We start from the raw sequence: 22,806 nt of genomic DNA, 5'->3' as shown, positions 1-22,806 counted from the left end.
TCCAAGTGTATGAGCTGCAGCTGTTAAACCTTTCATATGAAAGTCATATCTTACTAAGAGAGTCTTCGCTGTCTGTAGGGGCCAATTAAATAAGAAAAAAAAAAAACGTCTCTGGGCAAAACCCAAAAGTCAACCATGATGTTCAAAGTTAAAGGCCGTTTACATATGTTAAGTAGCATGCAGTGTTTGGTATAGGCGCATCATGTTCAATAAAGATTGGGATCTGCAACAGAAATGGGAAAGCCTATGTGACATGGAAAGGCAGCCAGTAGAGCGGATTTGTTATGTGAAGGAGGCACATATGCCGCTTGGTATGCTAAGATAAAGTATTCAGTGAAAGTTGACCTGAAGTCAAAAGTAAAGATTTGCTTTGTTATAAGGAACATCAAAAAATATAGATTTTGCCTAAGCAAAAAAAAAAAAAATGTACCATTTGTCTGGAATTCCTCTTGAAAAATAGAACACCTTCCTTGTATGCGAGAGTGTATAGGCACCCCTGTTCATCTGTATATCTTTGTTGTCACTGCTGCCTCTGACTGCTAGTCTCGGGAGACTTCGAGTGAGATTTGGGGATGCCACTACAGTGCTGCTCACGATTCTCCTTGCTGGAGGTTCTGACGTGAGGAAGCAAAGACCTGCCTCTACCAAGATAGCTGCCTCCACACCGAGAAATCATTTAAACAATATGTGCAGAGAAAGGTACACAACAACTCTGCGCACAGCAGCCAATAACTTCTATAGCAGGGGTCTCCAAACTTTTTAAAGAAAGGGCCAGTATTTTGTCCTTCAGACTTTAGGGGGCCGGACTGTGCCCAGTGGGAGAAACACAATTCCCAATCTTTGGTAATAGGGGGAGAAACAGTTGGCATCGGTGGTAGGAATTATACCCCATTGTGGTGTCAGCGTTAGGAATTATGCCTCAAGGGTCAGATGAAAGCAAGCAAATAGCCACAGTTTGGAGACCACTAGAGAATACCAGTAGGGGGCATTGGGAAAACCATGTGCAAAAAAGCCAAAAAATAATGGAAACCATAGACCAAAACTATAAAAAGTCCATGTGTAGTGTAATTGGATTGGCAATATCTTTATTGCTCAACCGACCTGCAGTATCCAGAAAATCTCCCCTTCCACTGGACTTCCATCGTTATTTCACATGGTTTATTACATCTCTTTCCATGCTTAACCAACAAACTGAACTGGATGATGTTAACCCTTCCCTACTCCGATGTCATTGTGGTATCGTTTATTTAACATTTTATACTAGTATCTCTACTGGCTATATGCTCCTATTTCCATCCTTTTGAATTGGAAATTGAAAGTGGTGGTGAACCAAACTGAATGTTTTTTTTGTTTATGAACGGTGGCGGTTTCCCTTTAAGATAGTGTTGGAAGGCTTGATTGATCAGGAGCTCAGGGTATTCTTTGTCACTAAACTTCTTCTTTAATCGTAAGCTTTGATCAACATAATCACAATTTTTTTTTGCAACCTCCGTAAGTTTTTAGAATTGACAATTGTTGTTCACCTTTCTCAAGTGCAATAAAATAACTTTTTACTTAGCCAATGGCCTATAAGTATCTGTGCGTTTAAGCAGGCGCCCCTTTTGCTACCAAAACAGCCCTGACCCGTTGAAGTACAGACACCATTACACCTGTGAAGGTACGCTGTGGAATCTGGCACCAAGCCCTCAGTAGCAGATCCTTCAAGTCCTGAAAGTTGTGAGGTGGAATCGCCATGGATCTGACTTGTTTTTCCAGTACATTCTACAGATGCTCAGTTGGATAGAGATCTGGAGAATTTTGAGTCCAAGCCAAGATCTCAAACTCATTGTGTTCCTCAAGCAATTTTTGAACCATTTTTGCAGTGTGCATTACCCTGTTGAAAGAGGCCACTGCCATCAGGTAATAACGTTTTCATGAAGGGGTATACTTGGCCAGCAAGAATGTTTAGGTAGGTGGTACGTGTCAAGTAACATCCACATGAATGGCAGGAGCCAAGGGTAAAAATCTTCCGGAGCTGAAGCGGTTGACCGGTCAGTGATAATAAAGTTATGGCTGATTGGTGCATACACATGCACACACATTGCCACATATGGTTCAAAAGGCTTAGCCACCGTTGTCATCGTGACAAACATTACTTTCAGGTAACCATTTGCAGTACCTTTGGGCCAGGATTTCCAGAACAGTCAGGAGAGGTTGTTTGTAAAATGTAATGTGGCACCATTTCCTCTTGTACTTTGTGCCCAGCTCCCTGGGGTCCTGGTCCCACGACTGACAGATAATGCTGCAAACGTAATTGCGCCAGGAATTACGGATGTTGGCGTGGTGGTAGTCATTCCCGCAGTGTTTCTGTAAATCTGCAATAAGCACAGCCAATTGTGAAGTGTAACGCGCCATTCAGGCTACGTTTATAATTTTATATCATAATGAAACTGCTCATTCCCTTTATATAACTGTCGGGCTATAAAATGCCAGAACATGAGGAGGCCCAGCAAACAGTGTTTGTGGAGCATAAAATGTTTGTGCAGATTACACCCTTTGTTTAAATGGAGGTTTTCGATTTTGTGAGGTGTTTTAATTTGCCCGTTTTTTTGTTTTTTTTCGGAGAACAGTAAAAGTTCACTTCCTTTGACCTTTTCTATTTGTGCATTGATACATTCTTTGTTTTCTATGCAGTAATCTTTCAATTCCCCTTCATGGGTTTTGTGACTTGGCACTTTCCTCCATCTTTGTGGTCCCACCCATGAATGTTAATATTTCAGTGCTTGGCATTGGGTGTTGATCATCTAAATAAAGTAGTGAGCAGATCGGTTCACCCAAACATAGATTCAGAGCGAACCTTCACTGTGGTTTGCCAATTTACCACTTACTGAACCAATCTGCTGTGTGAACTGGTAAAGAGAGGGAGTGGGGGTTGTAGAAAAAAAATGATCCGCACTCCGTGTTGTTGTTCTTAAAATTGCTTCATTTTATTGAATAGCCGCAGTGAACATACGCAGAACATAAGTCAGTTGACGCGTTTCAGCCTAGAAGGCCTTAGTCATAACCACTGACTGACAGGGGTTGGGGGTTGGACCCCTTCTCAGTTCATTGGTGGCCACCATTTACAGGAAGCTTGTAGTCCCCTTGGATCCAGTGGGGGTCCCATTTCTTGTTGGGTGCAGAGGATGTGGCATGTAATGTCAAATATCTAAAAGGGTGTTACATATCCAATTTGTGAACTGGTTAAGTGGGCAGTGGCCACCATTTACAGGAAGCTTGTAGTCCCCTTGGATCCAGGGGGAGTCCCATTTCTTTTTGGGTGCAGAGGACATGGCATGTGATTAGTTATCTAAAATTATGTTACGGTATCCCATCTGTAAACTGGTAAAGGGGCAGGGTGGACCCCTCATCAGTTTATAGTTGGCCAATATTTACAGGAAGCTTGTGTTCTACCCTGGATCCAGTTGGGGGTCCCACTTCTTTCTGGGTGCAGGGAATGTGGCATGTGATGTCAAATATCCCCAAAAAAAAAAGCTTGTGTTCTACCCCGGAACCAGTGGGGGCCCACACATTTATGGTTGCCGGAGACGTGGCACGTGATGACACATATCTAAAAAGGTGATCCTGTATCCCATATGTGAACTGGTAGTGAGGGCAGGGTGGTCCCCGACTCAGTTAATAGGTGCCCACCATTTACAGGAAGCTTGTACTCCACCCTGGATCCATTGGGGGTCCCACTTTTTTTCTGGGTCCTGAAGATGTGGCATATGTGATACCTAAAAAGGAGTTACTATTTCCCATCTCTAAATGGAACATGGGGTAGAATTTGTCAAACTCACTACTTGCTATCCCTGATTATTTTAAACATCTGTTTTTTATTTCGGAAATTAACTTTAATAACTTAAAGCATAACTAAAAAGGCAAAACGTTTTATTTTTTTTAGTTTTGGAAAGAGTGGAGAGGGATTAGAGCCAATGTCAATTTTTATTGTCGTCTGTGCCCCCCCCTCCCCCCCCCCCGTTAGGGAGATTCACCCTCTCTATTTGTCCTGTTTACCATTATTCAAAGTAAAAGTTTGGGCAGCACAGTGGTGTAGTGGTTAGCACTCTCAACTAGCAGTAAAAAGGGTCGCTGGTTCGTATCCCAACCACGACACTACCTGCCTGGAGTTTGCATTTTCTCCCTGTGCCTGTGAGGGTTTCCTCCGGGTACTCCGGTTTCCTGCCACACTCCGAAGACATGCTGGTAGGTTAATTGGCTTCTTTCCAAAATTGGACCTAGTATATGAATGGGGGACCTTAGATTGTGGGGTCTTTGAGGGTAGGGACCAATGTGAGTGTGCAATGTACAGGGTTAAGGACAATTGTAGACACTCACAGGTTGAACTGGATGGACTGGTGTCTTTATTCAACCTATGTAACTATCTAAAAGAAAACCCCAAATTTTGGGTTGTCCCCAGAAAAGTAATAGAAGGGAACGCTTCCAATGGGAACACTAGATCCGGTGACCTGGGGGTCCCCAAGAAATTCCTTTAATTTGCAGAGATTTCCTCTCACTTCCTGTTTGGCGATAGGACAAGAAGTGAAGGGAAATCTCCGCAATGGGACAGCAGAGATGGTGAGATTTAAGGCACTGCTGTTAGATTACTAATTTCAAAAGATTTGGAGAGAAATTTGGCAAGGTCACTACTGTGTTGCTCAGTCACTGGTCTCCCTACTGGAGGCTCCCAGATAAGGAAACAAAGCCCTGCCTCTACCAACTCCGCTGCTACACTGTGACCGAACAAGCCATGGTAATTATTCAATAATGGGGAAATATAGGCTGCAGGGCAGTACAGGTGACAAGTCCTTTGTCCCCGGCCTACTCTTTTTATTTTATTTTTATTTTAAGCACAGGATCCAGAATTCAGTTCTTCATAATCTCACAATTGCAAATGTGGAGTACGGCGATCGATATCCGGATACTCAGTGCAATTTACACTTCATTGTATGTGGAGGTGCGCTCTTGTATGTGCGTGTTTTTCTGTAACGAGTTAATGTTGGAACTACGGCTGGAAAAAATGCTAATTGTCGGCAATACAGTACAAATGAAGATGGCAAACTGCTCTGCCCAAACATTTACAATGCTGGGAGTAATGTGTTTTCTCCGCGCTGGTTTATGGTCTGTTCCGAGCTCTGTCATTGGAACTGGAAAAACATTTTACACTTAGTAAACTGTTGAACATGAGCAAATGGAAGGCAATTATAAACATGGCACTGCCCAAATCATCCGAGTTCTGTAAAACAAAAAGTGCGGGGTCATTTCAGGGTAGAGAGAGGAAAAGCTTTTCTCTGTGTTCCTGTGCTTTCTGATAAATGTGATCCCATACAGAGGCAGCACTCTATTCATTATACTAAGCCTTGTGTCTAAGGATGATTAGTAGGAAGGGGCAGTTTCAATAGTACTTATGTAAAATGTATTTTTTGCTTAGGAGATACAGTGCCTTAAAAAAGTATTCATATCCCCTGAAATTTTTCACACTTTGTCATGTTACAACCAAAAACATAAATGTATTTTATGTGATAGACCAGGGCTCAAAATTTCAAGTCCTGAGCTACTAGACAGGCCTTAAGGGTTACTCGCCACAAGTTGACCCACCCAACCCCTACCATGCCCCCCCCCCCCCCCCGCCCCAAACACGCCCTCATAAATGATCTCATGAAATGACACTTAAATGTTTTATGCAGAATTAAAGCAGGATTCCACCCTAAAGTGGAACCTCCGCTGATCGGATCCCTCCCCCCCTCCGGTGTCACAATTGACACCTTTCAGGGGGGAGTGGGGTGGAGATACCTGTCAAAGACAGGTATTTTCACCCACTTCCGGGCATAGACTCCTGTGGGAGTCTACGCCATTTCCTGCCCTGCCGCGCTGTCTGCTGGGACACACACGGGTCCCAGTGACAGCGCAGAGATTTCCCATTGCGCTGCGCGGCTCGCGCATGCGCAGTAGGGAACCGGGAAGTGAAGCCGATTCGCTTCACTTCCTGATTCCCTCACCTAGAATGGTGGCGACAGCAGCCGAGAGCCGAGTGATCGATCGGCCTCGGCTGCCGGCATCGCTGGAACCCGGGACAGGTGAGTGTCCATTTATTAAAAGTCAGCAGCTGCAGTATTTATAGCTGCTGGCTTTTAATATTTTTTTTTTTGGTGGAAACACTCTTTAAGGTACAAAAATAAATATTAACTTTATTAGCCCTTGTACACACGGTCGGAGAATCCGTCGGAATGTGTCCTATCAGACCGTGTTGTCGGATAATCCGACTGTGTGTGGTATGCATCGGACTGATTCCGTCGGAATATCCGTCGGACCCAATTTTCCAACTTGTTGGAAATATTTTCCGACCAACTGGTTGGATCGGACATACTCCGATCATGTGTAGAGAATTTTGATCGGACCAAGTGCCACGCATGCTCAGATCAAATTCCTACATCAAAGCTATTGGCTACTAGCCTGAACGTAGTCCCATCGTAACGAAATTACGTCATCACGTTCTGAATGATCGGATTTTTCGACAACTTAGTCCGACCGTGTGTATGCAACAGTTTCGGACAAGATCCGACGGACAAAATCCGACGGATTTGGTTGTCGAAATCTCCGACCGTGTGTACAGGGGCTAAGTGCCCATCAGTGCAGCTTGACCTGAGCCCATCAATGCAGCGTAACCTGTGCCCATCAATGCTACCTCACCTGTGCAGAGGAAGAGGTGAGCCAGATGGATTATCAGAGATCGGGTTTGCCCGCTGTAATAGCTTTCATTTGAATTGCCCGATGTTCCCAGAGCTCACCGTCACAGTCTCGCCTCCTGGCCCGGCGCCTTTGATGACATCACATGTCCCAGTATTCTGTCTATCAAAGACATTGGGGCAAGACAATGAAAGCTGTTACAGCGGGTAATCCCTGCTTTCTGATGATCCAGCTTGGCTATCCTCTTCCTCTCCTATCTCTTCCCCTGGCTGGGAGAACGACTCCCATTCAACCCCACCTGGAGGCAATGCTCGTCTCGCCTCCCCTCCCCCCCCCCCCCCCCCCCCCGCCAGCAATCATTTTTCACTCCCAAAATGCAAATGGAAAATTTGAGGGCTGTGATAGACCAACACAATGTGGCACTGTGAAAAGTGTGGCATGCATTTGTATTCGGTACCCTTTACTCTGATACCCCTAACTAAAATCAAGTGGAACTAACTGCCTTCAGAAGTCACCTAATTAGTAAATAGAGTCCACCTGTGTGAAATTTAATCTCAATATAAATACAGCTGTTCTGTGAAGCCCTCAAAAGTTTGCTAGAGAACCTTAGTGAACAAACAGCATCATGAAGGCCAAGGAACACACCAGACGGGTCAGGGATAAAGTTCTAGAGAAGTTTAAAGCAGGGTTAAGTTATAAAAAAAATATCCCAAGCTTTGAACATCTCACGGAGCTCTGTTCAATCCATCATCCGAAAATGGAAAGAGTATGGCACAACTGCAAACCTACCAAGACATGGTCGTCCACCTAAACTGACAGGCCGGGGAAGGAGAGCATTCATCAGAGAAGCAGCCAAGAGGCCCATGGTAAATCAGAGATCCACAGCTCAGGTGGGAGAATCTGTACACAGGACAACTATTTCTTGCACTCCACAAATCTGCCCTTTATGGAAGAATGGCAAGAAGAAAGACATTGTAGAAAGAAAACCATAAGAAGTCCTGTTTGCAGTTTGTGAGAAGCCATGTGGAGGACACAGCAAACATGTGGAAGAAGGTGCTCTGATCAGATGAAACCAAAATTTAACTTTTTGGGCTAAAAGCAAAACCCTATGTGTGGTGGAAAAAATGAACACTGCACGTTACCCTGAACACACCATCCCCACCGTGAAACATGGTGGTGGCAGCATCATGTTGTGGGGATTCTTTTCTTCAGCAGGGACAGGGAAGATGGTCAGAGTTGATGGGAATATGGATGGAGACAAATACAGGGCAGTCTTAGAAGAAAACCTGTTAGTCTGCAAAAGACTTGAGACCGGGCGGAGGTTCACCTTCCAGCAGGACAACGACCCAAAACATACAGCCAGAGCTACAATGGAATGGTTCAGATTAAAGCATATTCATGTGTTAGAATGGCCCAGTCACAGTCCAGACCTAAATCCAATTGAGAATCTGTGGCAAGACTTGAAAATTGCTGTTCACAGATGCTCTTAATCCAATCTGACAGAGCTTGAGCTATTTAAGAAAGAAGAATGGGCAGAAATGTCCCTCTCTAGATGTGCAAAGCTGGTAGAGACATTCCCAAAAAGACCTGCAACTGTAATTGCAGAGAAAGGGGGTTCTGCAAAGTATCGACTCAGGCCATACAAATGCCCCCTACATTTTTCACATATTTATTTGTAAAACATTTTGAAAACCATTTATTATTTTCCATCAAAATCACAATTATGTGCCACTTATGTTGGGCTATTAAATAAAATCCTAATAAAAATACATTGACGTTTTTGGTTGTAACATGACAAAATGTGTAAAATTTCAAGGGGTATGAATAATGTATGTGTATAAAAGTGCTTCTGTTGGGGTGTGTACTGTCTAATGTTACTGAATTGCACTGTGTTATAGTAAAGTCTATGTTGGTCAGTTTATTCCAAAGATGTTTAGCAGAGTTGAGATCATAGCTCTGCACCGGACTTTTGAGTTCCTCCACTCCTAACTCATCAAACCATGTCTTTATGGAGCTGGCCTTGTATAGAGAGAGACAGTCATGCTGGAACAGAAAAGGGTTTTCACCAAATGGACTTCCTGAGCACGGGTCCTCTGTAATTGGCTGTCACAGTGGTCACCTGATCAGTAACCAGTCCTGTCGGCTCCCGATCATAACTAGTTCTTTCTATATCTATAACTATATAACTATATCTTTCTAGTCTCAGGGAATCCCTGCTAAAAATGACTAAATCTACAACTCATGATACATTAGTGGGATGCTCAGTGGGAAGAATGCTCCTTACACTTGTGGACATTGGGAAGAATTACCCCCTTACAGATGGCTAAAAATATCAAATGGTGTCTGTGGGAACTTATCTGAGAGGCAGAAATTGCATATTGCTCAAGGAACCCCTAGTAACCTCTGGAGGAGCACTAGGTATCCATGTGTTGAAAGGCAACATGATTTAATATATTTCTGGAGTTTCTTTATGGTTGATACAACCAAGCATTTGCTTTCCTGGGGGGTGGTCTGGAATGTCTTTGTAGCATATCTGAAAGAAGAGATTAGGCCTCCATCAAGGCTCCAGACCGTCTGTTATAATGCAAACTTGAAAGGGACCATAGCTGACTAGATGATTAATGAATGTCCTGCTACAGAAGATCAAAAGAATTGAAGATTGACCAGGATACATAGACATGGACAATGCTGCCCCTAGAGGCCAATACAGCAGGACGGACAGTAATATAATATATTGAGGAGGACTGCCCCAAAAATATGTGATTCGTCAAAAGTCTAGATGGGATGGCAATGGGGTTGGGTCTGGATGGTGTATGATTGAAGTATTAAAGGACAGAACGGGTTAGTTTCCTCTGTCTCTACCCTTTTTCGCTGATGGCTCTTGCCTGATGGTTCAAGGCCTCATGGTGATATTGTTTTGCCTTCTGAGCCCAGACGATGGCACAAAATCTTGAGGAAAGCATTGTGATAAGTATCTTTGATGTTCTTGTATTATATGTTCTGTTGGCATATGCTTTGTAATATCTTTCTTTAGTATTTTCATGTTAGCGTTTCCGATTTTCTTGGGAAATAAATAAGACTTTGTTTTATTAAGCAGTGTGCTTGGTTTCATAGCCTTGTATTATTGTGATATCAACAGTAACATGCGATCAGAGTTTTAATAGGCTAGCTAACTATAGAAATAGACAAGTTAATACATAGGTGCAATATATAGAGGGGATCCGTAACCATAATATATAGAGGGGAACCGTAACCACCCTCAAATAATATTTATTGTACCAATTACTTCACCATGGAACCCCATTTGGGAGACCCTAACATAGTGATTGAAACATTAGCCACAATGGATGCATATTTGTGGAATGTGGACATTAGGATCCTGGCCCAGTCCGCTCATGGATCCACCTCTCCTTGCAGCCACATATGCATTATGTGGTTGGCAAGAGGTTCATTTTAGTTTTAATATGTTTACTAACTCAATAATGAAAGAAAACAAGGTAAAATTATATCAGTTTTTTTTTTAACCTTCCTAAAACATTTTACAGCATTTCACAGACTGCACCATATTTACTGTTTGGAACATTTTAGTACTTTGTCACCGTTTTCAGAAATAGAAATCGCATCTGGCAATTTTCTCTCTCTAACTGGCTGTTCGTGACAACCGGCACCAAGAAAAGAACCGATGTAAACACTTTAGAGCAAATTAGTGAATGATTTAAAATGGAAGAGTTTTCTGACTTCAGCAAACTTTTTAAGTGCGCTGGAAAAGCGAGACTCTTCAATTATTCTAGAAGCAAAGTCTATGTTCGGCAGGCTGTGGCCCTGAGGCTGATGTACTTAGGGGCCCATATAAGTTTTTTCGTGTTGCGGCAACGCACATTTAATGCATTGCTGTGCCATTGAGTTTGGGTACTGCACCATAGTACATTGCAGCGCGTTACGCGTTTTAATGTTTTGGGCCGTGTTTTATTTTATTTTATTTTTTTTCCCAATGGCATGTCTTAACGTAGCACAGTCCTTAATTGGTTAGCATGTCTACCTGGCAGCATTGGGGTCGTTGATTCAAATCCCAACCATGGCACCACCTACCTGGAGTTTGCATATCCTCCCTGTGCCTCCATGGGCTTCCTGCAGGTACTCGGGTCTCCTCCCACACTCCAAAGGCATGCTGGTAGGTTAATTGGCCCTAGTAGGTGTAGGTTTGAATGTGAGTTAAGGACTTTGTAAGCTCCTTGAGGACAGATGTGAAAAATGCTGTAAATGGAGAATACTTTCAGAAATAGAAGTGTCAATAGTTCATTTTTATCAATGAACAAAATGGAAAGTAAGTGAACGGAAGAGAAATCCAAATCCAATCAATATTTGGTATGAATCTCCCCTTTGCCTTCGAAACATCATCAATTCTTCTAAGTAGACTTGCACACAGTGTTTGAAGGAACTCGGCAGGTAGGTTGTTCCAAACATCTTGGAACACTAATCACAGATCTTCTGTGGATGTCGGCTGCCTCAGATTCTTCCGTCTCTTCATGTCATCCCAGACAGACTCCATGGCGTTGAGATCAGGGCTCTGTGAGGACCAAACCATCACTTCCAGGAATCCTTGTTGTTCTTTACACTGAAGATAGTTCCCAATGACATTGGCTGTATGTTTGGGGTGGTTGTCCTGCTGCAGAATAAATTTGAGGCCAATCACACGCCTCCCTGATGGTGTACAGCATGATGGATAAGTATCTGCCTGCATTTCTCATCATTCTAGGGATTAGAACCCCTGTCAGGTTTTCATTGCTGTCTGTGCCCCCGTTAGGGAGCTTAACCCTCTCTATGTGTCCTGTTTACTATCATCATCAAGAGTGAAAGAAAATCCCAAATTTTGTGTCGTCCCCAGAACAGGAATAGCGGTGAAATCTTCCAGTGGAGACAGTAGTCCTGGTGACACCCCAGGTATCCTTCACTTTGGAGGGATTTCCTCTCACTTCCTGTTTTGGCGATGGGACAGGAAGTGAAGGGGAATCTCATCAATGGGACACAGATGGCAAAAAAAATAAATAAAAGATAACTTCCAGGGATTATGACCCTCCCTCACTCTATTCAAAATGAAAAGGTTTTGCATATAGTTCTACTTCCCAGAAAAATGAAAGCCCTACTCCTTTCTGTCTAGGGGTCAGGAAAAGCACTTTCACTTACCTGATCCTATGCTTCCCCAGCAGACGGCGCTCCACCAGTGGACTATTCTTCACCTTATGGTCCCTGCATCAGTCTTATTGATGTCAGAGGACCTCAGTTTACCTGAGTGCAGGGGAGAAGTGGCTGCCGAGGACCGGTCTGGTAGCATAGAATATGATATACCACATGTGCGGCGCTAAAAATTAAATAACGAATAATTAACTTATGCATAAAACCTATAAAGTGAAACAAACCTAAATAATATAATTATAGTGCACGTGCTCCGTGTGATGCACTAAAAATCCTCAATCATGTAAAAAAATCCATAATGCAAATATAAACATTAGAACAAAAATGATAAAATCTGCATGCAATGTCCAAAACATTATATATATATATATATATATACCGTATATATAGTGCACATGCTCCATGTATTGCACAGGAAATCCTTAATATTCCAACAGTCCAAACATAATAAACCGTGATGGTGATTTCTTCATGAGGTGTGCACACACCCCCCCACCAGGTGTACCCTGACCTCGTGGTTTATTATGTTTGGCCAGTTGGAATATTAAGGATTTCCTGTGCAATACACGGAGCACGTGCATTTTCTTTATATATGTTTTGGACATTGCATGCATATTTTTATCATTTTTGTTCTAACGTTTATATTTGCATTATGGATTTTTTACATGATTGAGGATTTGTGTGCATCACATGGAGCACGTGCACTTTAATTTTATTATTTAAGTTTGGTTTATTTCACATTATAGGTTTTATGCATAAGTTAATTATTCGTTGTATCATTTTTAGCGCCACACATTTGGTATATAATTTTGTATTGTCACATTGGGGAAGTGTGGGCAGTGCTGCCAGCTGTTTATGTTTGATTTCATTTTTATTTTGGCTTCATTTGAATTTTATTTATTTTTATTTTTCATTTATTTTTATTTTTTTCTTTCATTTACAATTTTTTTATCTGTTTATTAAATTTTTTTCTTGTAGTCTTATATTTTTATTTTCATTTTATGTTTATTTTTAGTTTTAGTTTTACTTTCAGGTTAGGAGTTAGGCAGATCACATGGTTACAAAACCACTTGGTAGCATTGAATAGCCTGATTGAGCAGAGAAGCAGGTAAGTAAAGGTGCTTTTCTATGTCCCCTAGATGGAAATGAGCAAGTAACCCTTGGAGTGCGGGTGAAGCATCACTGAATGGGAGCATTTTTTACTTTATTAGTAGAGTTCAGCTTTAAAGCAGAACTCCAACCAAATTTTTTCTGCTTTAAAACTGCTGTCAGGATTTCTGCTATGTCTCCATTGAGCCAAAATCTGCAGGACCTGATCGGGTCCAGATTTAGGTCTGGCATCTTCTATTCAAAAGGCATCTTTACATTTCAAGGGAGTATATGTTTAATTCATCCTAAGGATGGAGGAGAACAATTGTTTTATTATCTTGGTTTCTTGATGAGCGGTACAGCTACAAATTTCGTACAATCTGCCTGGCAGGGTAGCGCCTTCCAGTTTGGCCAGCTCCACATCCAGCCCTTACCCAGCAGCCATCTGTGGCATGGGCCGTGTGCCATGCCTGCGGAGAACGTGCAGAGTGGGCAGGAAGGGGATACGTTTAGTACATGTAATGGTGTTTCAGAGGACAAATATCAACAGTAGCTACACAGAAGAGCAAGAAACAGATTGTCAGCTGTGCGGCACAAATTGTGATGAGGGCAGCAGCCCCCACCCCCCGCACACAGATGCTAACAAAATAATGACTCCAGCATTTTTGCAGCAATATGTCTTAAAGGAAAGCTCCAGGTTAACTTTTTTATTTGTAAAGATCCCCTTTTCTTTTCACATGGTTTGGCCCAGGTATAAGCTGCCGTCCGCTTTTCCAGAAACGTTACACTCTGTAATCTCGATAGAAAATATTGCATTTTGGCAACTGTAATAATACTTTTTCCATATGAAAATCAATTTTTTATTTCACATGCTTACCCAAAAAGAAGAAAAAAAACCTTGTTGCAGAGAATGCATGAAGGTAAAAAAAAAACTTTAGACCTTTACAACCAATTTACCCCTTCCCCCATCGCACCTGTTCACCCCCTATGGGCCAGAGCAATTTTTACATTTCTGCAAAGGACCTATTTGGCAACAACTTTGTAATTACTGAAATAACACAATACAGTGGAACCTTGGATTACAAGCATAATCCGTTTCAGGAAAATGCTTGTAATCCAAAGCACTCGCATATCAAAGCAAGTTTCCCGATAGAAGTCAATGGAAAAGAAGATCATTTGTTCCACATTGACTTCTATGGCATGCAATACCGCATGTGGCCGGAGGTGGGGGAGGGGGCACCGGAGAGCCTCGGAAATACTCAGGAACAGCTCAGCTGAACTCTGAAACACTGGGGACGGAGTATTTCCGAACCGTTCCGAGTGTCATTGGCGCCCCCGCACCTCTGGACAAATGTGGTACTGCACACCCCATTAGCTTGAATTCTGCTTGTTTTGCGATATAACACTCACAAACAGAGTCAGTTGCTCGTCTTTCAAAACGCTTGTTAACCGCGTTACTTGTTAACCAAGGTTCCACTGTATATGTATATATTGTTATCTTAAAGTGGAAGTAAAGTCAGCTTTATTTTTTTTCTTCTTAAGGACAGTCTCTCAACTTTCCACCAATGTAAGATCCATTCTTCACACTGGTCACCAATGTATGGGACGTTCTTCCCACTGATCACCAATGTAAAGAACATTCTTCCCACTGATCACCAATGTAAGGGACATTCTTCCCACTGATCACCAATGTAAGGGACATTCTTCCCACTGATCACCAATGTAAGGAACATTCTTCTCACTGATCATCAATGTAAGGAACATTCTTCCCACTGATCACCAATGTAAGGGACATTCTTCCCACTGATCACCAATGTAAGGAACGTTCTTCTCACTGATCACCAATGTAAGGAACGTTCTTCTCACTGATCACCAATGTAAGGAACGTTCTTCTCACTGATCACCAATGTAAGGGACCTTCTTCTCACTGATCACCAATGTAAGGGACCTTCTTCTCACTGATCACCAATGTAAGGAACATTCTTCCCACTGATCACCAATGTAAGGGACCTTCTTCTCACTGATCACCAATGTAAGGAACATTCTTCTCACTGATCACCAATGTAAGGGACCTTCTTCTCACTGATCACCAATGTAAGGAACATTCTTCCCACTGATCACCAATGTAAGGGACCTTCTTCTCACTGATCACCAATGTAAGGAACATTCTTCTCACTGATCACCAATGTAAGGGACCTTCTTCTCACTGATCACCAATGTAAGGAACATTCTTCTCACTGATCACCAATGTAAGGAACATTCTTCTCACTGATCACCAATGTAAGGGACCTTCTTCTCACTGATCACCAATGTAAGGGACGTTCTTCTCACTGATCACCAATGTAAGGGACGTTCTTCTCACTGATCACCAATGTAAGGGACGTTCTTCTCACTGATCACCAATGTAAGGAGCATTCTTCTCACTGATCACCAATGTAAGGAGCATTCTTCCCACTGATCACCAATGTAAGGAGCACTCTTCCTATTCTCCACATACCAGTTTAAGAGGGGCCCTTCTCTTTTTGACCTCACGTGTAAGAGGCATTTTGCCAACCTTCATGGTAATGGGGCTTTTTCCACTGATCACCAGTGTGTGGGAACAATGCACTTTTTTTCCCTGCCTGGGTTTCTTTTCTTGCCATTATTGTTTAAATGAATAGTATCACTGAGTGTTAAAAACATTAAATGCAGGGTATTATTTATTTATACATCAACCACTTATGGTTCACACTAACATAAGATGAGGGGTACATCTTATTGGCATTGAGTTCCCGGTGACTTTAAAGTTATTTTAGGGGTTTCCATGTATTACAGAATTTGAGAAGGCTATTTTTTATCCAGTGGATATGTTACAAATTTGAAAACTACTGGATGTATATTTGATTCTGTTATGTGGGCGACAGTCTCCTTGTAATTGTAAGTCCGGGCACAGGAAAATCTTCTGTAGCACACAGAAAACCTGGCTATTCTAGTGTACAATGGACCTTGTAATAACAGAAAAGCTCACGCTTGTTGTCAGCAGAGTACAGGATAATTGACGTAACAGATGGTAATCAAGCTATAATTTGTTCTCTTTGTATTGTAATGCGAAGCAAAGGGACAGAGGCACGGGTGACTGAATTAAATAGGATTTCCATCTCTGGCATGGATCAATACTGTCATTAAATCCTCCGATAACTCCATCCTGGCCGTCCTGCGATGAGGTGATTGCGCACAATCCATTATTTAAACGTCCTTCTGTGCCAGTGCGTGTTCAGCCAGCCGGGATCCAATGTAAGGAAAGACCGATTCAGGAATATCATCTTTTCTAGAAACAGACTGCTATTTGTTCTGATATCATCTGATGCATAAACTGTCTGAAGTAACGAATAGATAAAGAGAAAAGGATGAGAGCGCCAATTCACCAGTGTGTGTCCAGAATAAATGTTATTATTGTTGCATTCAATAAAAGCGGCCAAGGACTGTCTGTATTACCCCATAGCTATGAAATGTATTACCTGCAGAGAAAAATGAGCCTTAGAGCTTGTGGTGTGATTGCCTGCAGAAGCAGAAATTGTGAAGTTTGTTTGGCCTTGGGATGTAAGGAGCATTCTTCCTACAGACCGCCAATGTAAGGGGCATTCTTCTCACTGACCACCAATCATAAGTAGCATTCTTCCTACTGATCACCATATAAGGAACGTTCTTCCTACAGACCGCCAATGTAAGGAGCATTCTTCTCACTGACCGCCAATGTAAAGAACATTCTTCTCACTGACCGCCAATCATAAGTATCGTTCTTCCTACTGATCTCCAATGTAAGGAGCGTTCTTCCCACTGACCACCAATGTAAGGAGCGTTCTTCCCACTGACCGCCAAGCATAAGTAACGCTCTTCCTATTGACCACCAATTTAAGGGACATTCTGTTTACTGACCGCCAATGTAAGGAGCATTCTTCTCGCTGATCACCAATGTAAGGGGCATTCTTCCCACTGACCGCCAATAGTAAGTAGCATTCTTCCCACTGACCAACAATGCAAGAGCTATTCTTTCCACTTGACCACTTAACCAGTCTTCCAACTGACCACCAATGAACTTCACTTTCCTACTGAATGCAAGGTTGCAGTGGCGGCTGTTTTTTTTTTTTGGGGGGGGCGGGAGGTGGCAAATAACCAGCGGAGCAGCACTAGCACCCCCCCCCCCGGGCAGCCAGCAGCACGGCACTAACACCACCAGCAATCCCCCCCACCCGCTGTCGGTCGGCCCTTATCCCATCACGGTGGCTGGTGGTGGGCTCTGGTGTCCTCCAACATGAGGCGGGCAGGTGTCTCGATGCCGCTGGGACATGTGGCAAGGTCTGGGGGTGTTGTGAGAGCTGAATGCGGGCGGTGAGAGCCATGATCAGGTCCTTATGGAGTGCGCTGGGCAGCCGATGGGCAGAGCTGATTCAGAGTGTGGCCATGTTTCAGCGCGGTCGCCCCAGTGTGGTGTCCTTAAGCATGGCGGGCCCAGGGAAATCGACTCCGGTGTCCTCTCCTGGAGCAGCTTCCGCTGTGCATCTCCTCTCTGCTCCTCATGGCTCTAGGCATCCAATAGGATCGCCTGGCATTTTGGCCAATCAGGAAACGGGCTTCAGGCCCGCTTCCTGATTGGCGGGGGGGAGAATTAGTGTGAAAGTTGGGAATATTCATTCGCTAGTGTCACACAACTGGGTGGGCTTCAGGCGCAGTGCTCTGTGCTCCAAGCAAACCCTTTTTTTGAAGCCCCTCCTCATTGGAATCCATAGTCCGGTGTCCTGTTTATCATGATGATTGAAAGTAAAGAAAATCACAAATTTTGGGTTGTCCCCAGAAAAGTCATAGAAGGGAAATTTTCCAGTGAGGACAACTGGGGGTCCCCAAAGAATTCCCTTAGTTTGCAGGGATTTCCTCTCACTTTGTTTCAGCTATGGCACAGTAAGTGAAGAGAACGCTTCGCAATGGGACACAGATGCTGAAAAAAAAACAACTTACAGGGGTTATAACCCTCCCTAACTCTATCCAAAATGAAAAAAAGATTGTTTTGCCTATAGTTATACTTTAACAAAGCCAACTTACTAAGCCCTGTCCTGCAATGTGTTTCTTTGAGTAAATAGTAATTTTGGTACAGGAGCATGGTTTTGCTTCCTCATCTCAGAGCTACCCTTATGATAACTGGTGTAAAGAATGATAAAAAAATAGTATAAAAAAAAAAAAGCGTTTGAGGTAGTAGAAGCCCAAATGCAAAACAAAATAAATGAAGCAGGGAGATCATTGCACTGCAGATCCTCAGGTACAGCTTCCCCCTCCAGCAAAGAGAACAGCTCTGCACAGTAATGACATCACCAAATCAGGGATCTCCCCTGAAGAAGTCATGTGATTGACGCAACGCGCAGGGAGTGGCCGTACGTCGTACCGGAAGTGAAGTAGGACTGGCGGAAGACGCCATAACACCATTTTACTTCTTGTGCTGTATTTTATATATTTAAATGTGAGAGTCCGATTTTTATTTCTTCAATTAAACTGTTATATTTTAACTAAGTACTACACTATCAGAGCCTTCCCTCTCTCCATGTTTTTTATTTTTTTGAGCCGCACATCTCTGTGAATATCTTCCCCGCAACTACAGTATAGTTTACATGTATTATATGGCCCCCTGGTGGCCCGGAGTGGAGAATATCGCTTCCTAGTTGGCTGCAGTGGAGAACCCCCCGGTGGCTGGAGACAAGGAGTTGAGTTGGTCAGCTTGGTTTGATGTGCCTGTTTCTTATACTTGGAGGTGGGAGTTCTGAGGGCCTGTAATCCTGGAATTTTTAATACTGCTTTCATCTGCATTTCCACCATTGGTGCCTGAATTACACGTTGATTTTCACTTTATGGACTTTTGTATTTTGCTAAATATTTTTTTCATATATATTTGTAGTTTTTTATTTATTAATGTATTTATATTTCATTAGCACTTAGCACTTTATAAGGATTTTTGATCGATTTGCGCAGGACTCTTTGTTCACTTTTATTTTTTATTGGATAGTTTGTGTATACTATCAAGTTCAGCGGCATTTCTTGCACCTTACATTTGCACGTGCACTTTTGTTCTTGATCATGTATATTTTTTCCTATATCTACTATTTTATACACTGACTTTTTGAAGAGGTATATTCACCCTGTTTATTGGTTTTATTTGTTGAATAGTAGCATGAAGGCCCTTTTCATTATTTCATTAAATTTATAGATGTTCCCTATAAATTAATGTAGCACCCTCTACCAATAGGTAGGTGCTAGTGAGAGTTATTTTACTAGGGTTTCAGCACAGGCAAATTTAGGCAGGCTTATGCTGCAAGCTAGGCCTGTCTGTTTTGATCTGGGGGCTGGGAGTGGTCAGTAGTAGTGGGTGTGGCCACCTGTGCTTTTGTTATGGGGTGCCTCCCCTGCTTACAGAGAGAAGATTCTGGAAGAGGGGCTGGGCCTGGAACTGGAGTGGCAGACAGCCCATGTGGGAAACCTGACCAATCCCCATCTGGTATTGGCAGGGGGCGGGCCTCCTATATAGGCTGAGGGGATATGCCACTGGGGGGAGAAGTCGACTGAGTGAAGTGAGCAATGGAATGCTAGGCAGCAGCAGGAGGAGGACACCCCCATCGGGGGGGGGGGGGGGGCGCGCCGCCGATCGCAGGAGAAGGCCTGGGGAGAGCTGTGAGGGAACATTGCCTCTACAATGTCATTGGCAATGTCTCTGTCACCACACGGTCGGGTGGTAGGGAACACCTGGAGCAGAGGGGCAGGTGAAGCTGTTGGAACGCATGGTCCAGTCAAGTTCCTCATCAAAGACTCAGGGCTGAGGAAGGTCCATGAGTGTTACCACAGTGGAGGCAGGAGGTGCCAGGAAGTCTGTGAGGGAACTCTGCTTCTACACGGTGATTAGCAGAGTCTTCAAACACACGGTGGATGATGGGGAGTCCTGGATCAGAGAAGAGACTGTGGGGATCTGTGTTAAGTCGACATGGCCTGAGGGCACAGGATTTGCAATTTGGACTGGCTTGGAACAGTAGTCCACCACCTAAAGTAATGCTTTTCAACTACTAGGCCTCCGGGGAGAGGTTCTGCAGGCCTCAGGCCTAGTAGCAGCGAGTCACCAGAGCCTGTAAAGGGACTTATTCAGAGTGGGCCCCTATTACCCATTAGAAAAAGATGTGACATACTTAATTTCAGTAACTACAAGTGTGTGCAGGAGGAAACCAGTGTGGGTAGAAGGAAGCAAGTTTGTGCAGGAGGAGATTTACATTTAATGTCCATGTGCATCTAATCTTCTGACTAACGTGCTTTTGTGCTTAAATTATAAATATGACGGCAATGACAAATCCTAAGAGCATCCCATATTCCAATCCCTATCCATGTTGTACCCCCTAATAAAACAACAAAAACAAAACCAGCAAAAGACTGTTCATTGTCTCTGGAATTGATGCATGAAGTCTGGCAGTGGTGTGATTTGGCGGATTGTTTGTTACTAGCGGCAACACCATGGCTACAATAGTACATCTTTACTCTGCATTTTTCACACCTTAAATCTTGCTGTGTTCTCCTTTAGTTACCTGTTCATCGGGTGTACCGGGTCAGACCTAACATGACCTCAGATATCCAACAGTCTCAAGCTGAAGTTTCAGGCTCAGAAAAAGTAATTACAGCAAACTAATGGGAAAATATAAATCTTTAATAAATAAGCCTGCACAGATATAATTATTTTTTAGGCAGAATACTCAAATTCTAGCCCAGCTTTGGACGGAGTCTCTTTACACCCCAGAGTACATTTCATCTCTTGTCTGTTGATATTTTGAAACAAGCCATATTGTGCTATAGAAAGGAAATAAGAGGATGTGGACAAGTTTGGTGGTATGGTAAGAACCATAGAGAAAATAAAAGGTAGAAACCCCAGATAGGGCTAATTAAAAAATGCCAAGTCTCATGGAGCATCATTGTAATAATGGAAAAAAAATTTTTTTTATTGCATTTCCTGTGCGCTGTACTCAGACTCTTCCCTTCCTTTCTAGGTATGGCAGTGTGGGGGCAGTGTGGAGGTCCTGCCCTGCTCCCGTATCGCTCACATAGAGAGAGCCCACAAGCCGTACACTGAAGATCTGACGGCCCATGTGCGCAGGAATGCCCTGAGAGTGGCGGAGGTCTGGATGGATGAGTTTAAGAGTCACGTCTACATGGCCTGGAACATCCCCCAAGAGGTACGGTGGTCACTAATGGTCATTTATTCAAGATAACAGGGGTTTGTGATGACTGTCACAAGTATTTTCAAATATCATGTTCCCTTCTATAGAGCAGAGGGTACGCTGGGCTTTTCAGTCATGGTCATCTATCCAGTATCTTGGTTTTACGACTTGGTCATTTTGATCTGCCATATTTTTTATTGGCAACAAGAAAATCAAGTTATATACAATAAAAGAACCGTCTTCCAGTCAACAGAAGTGGCCATAGAGAAAAGAGTTGTAGCATTAACATCATAAAGAAAGTCGCCACAAAGAAACAATATGAAACGTTAAGGTGTGTCATTTCCAGAGGCAACTACCTAGGTCAAGACCATCGTACATGGGTCAGCAAAGTAGGCAGTCCTTTTGGGATAATAAACACGTGTCATTGATGGTAAGCCCCAGGGCCCTCCGTCACTGGTTTTTAAGGCAATACTGAAAAGAGATACAAGATTTGGGAAAGGAAGAAAAGGAATGGGGCAAAAGAGAGAAAAAAAAAGGGAGGGAAGGGAGGGGATGGAGCCACCCACTTGGTCCAAGACAGCCTCAGTTTGACAGCATCTTGCTCAATGAGTTTGTTGTACTAGTCAGAAAATGTGAATTGGGTCCAATAGAACCAAGTTTTTTTCAAATCATGCCTCCCGTCTCTTCAGAGACGAGGTAACCTCCTCTATCCACATAATGTCTTTGGTTGCAGCTATTGGCCTACGGTAGGGGGTGAGGTTGATTTCCAATGCACTGGGATGCAAGCCTTGACTGCGTTGGCCAAATACCTAACCAAGGAACGGTGGTATTTACATTTAGACAACGAATTAAGATGCAGTATGAGCTGCCATATTTTGAGCGAACTTTACACAGCTTCATCTTGCTGGCTAAAGAGAACTGATCGGTTTTAAAATATTCATTTTAAGAAGGCTTCTTTCAACTGTTTCTATAATCTAGAGCAGGGATCCTCAAACTACGGCCCTCCAGCTGTTGTGAAACTACACATCCCATGAGGCATTGTAAAACTCTGACATTCACAGACATGACTAGGCATGATGGGAATTGTAGTTCCTGAACAACTGGAGGGCCGTAGTTTGAAGACCCATGATCTAGAGGGCTGGCCAGGTGACCATTTCACATGGGCTATTCACACGAGAGGGGATCCCAGGCCTGCTCACATCCACAGAATCGCACAGGTCATCATCCCTGTCCCCGTCCTCTCTTGGACACAGGTTGGGCGTCACTATTGGGTTGCATTGTAAGTTGTAGACCCTTTTTTGAGAGATGGTTCTCCTGATGATTGGCGTGAGCCATGAAACGTGCGTCAAGTATACATCGAACTGATGCCCAGACAAGTTTGGTTCACTAAGAGCAATTGCTTATGTTTATTCAATTATTATCAATGGATGAGCGTTTTATGGAATTGTACTGCTAATCATGTTGTATTTTACTTTGTATAATAACTGTATATTCCTACAAGTGAATTGTTATTTACTTGTGTCCTTTTACTAAAGATTGACATTTTTTAACTCAATTTGTAATCAATGAATAATTCAATGATCAATGTGAACAAGGTAATAATTCA

At 43.1% G+C, this 22,806-nt stretch overlaps 1 protein-coding gene across 1 annotated transcript in view; it reads left to right on the top strand.

The window, feature by feature from the left end:
* The window catches only part of GALNT18 (polypeptide N-acetylgalactosaminyltransferase 18), a 543,905-nt gene that overhangs the window by 433,049 nt on the left and 88,050 nt on the right, over positions 1-22,806 (top strand). Inside the window, exon 7 of the mRNA XM_077453560.1 lies at positions 21,030-21,215. Coding sequence (XP_077309686.1) covers positions 21,030-21,215 — 186 coding nt within the window. The remainder of the gene's footprint in view (positions 1-21,029; positions 21,216-22,806) is intronic.

Source organism: Lithobates pipiens, unplaced genomic scaffold, assembly GCF_037356315.1.
Source record: "Lithobates pipiens isolate NorthernLeopardFrog02 unplaced genomic scaffold, aLitPip1_a1.2 Scaffold_24, whole genome shotgun sequence".
Lineage (NCBI taxonomy): Eukaryota > Metazoa > Chordata > Amphibia > Anura > Ranidae > Lithobates > Lithobates pipiens.
The sequence above is the reverse complement of the archived record's forward strand: the minus strand, read 5'-3'. Positions and strand labels throughout refer to the sequence as shown.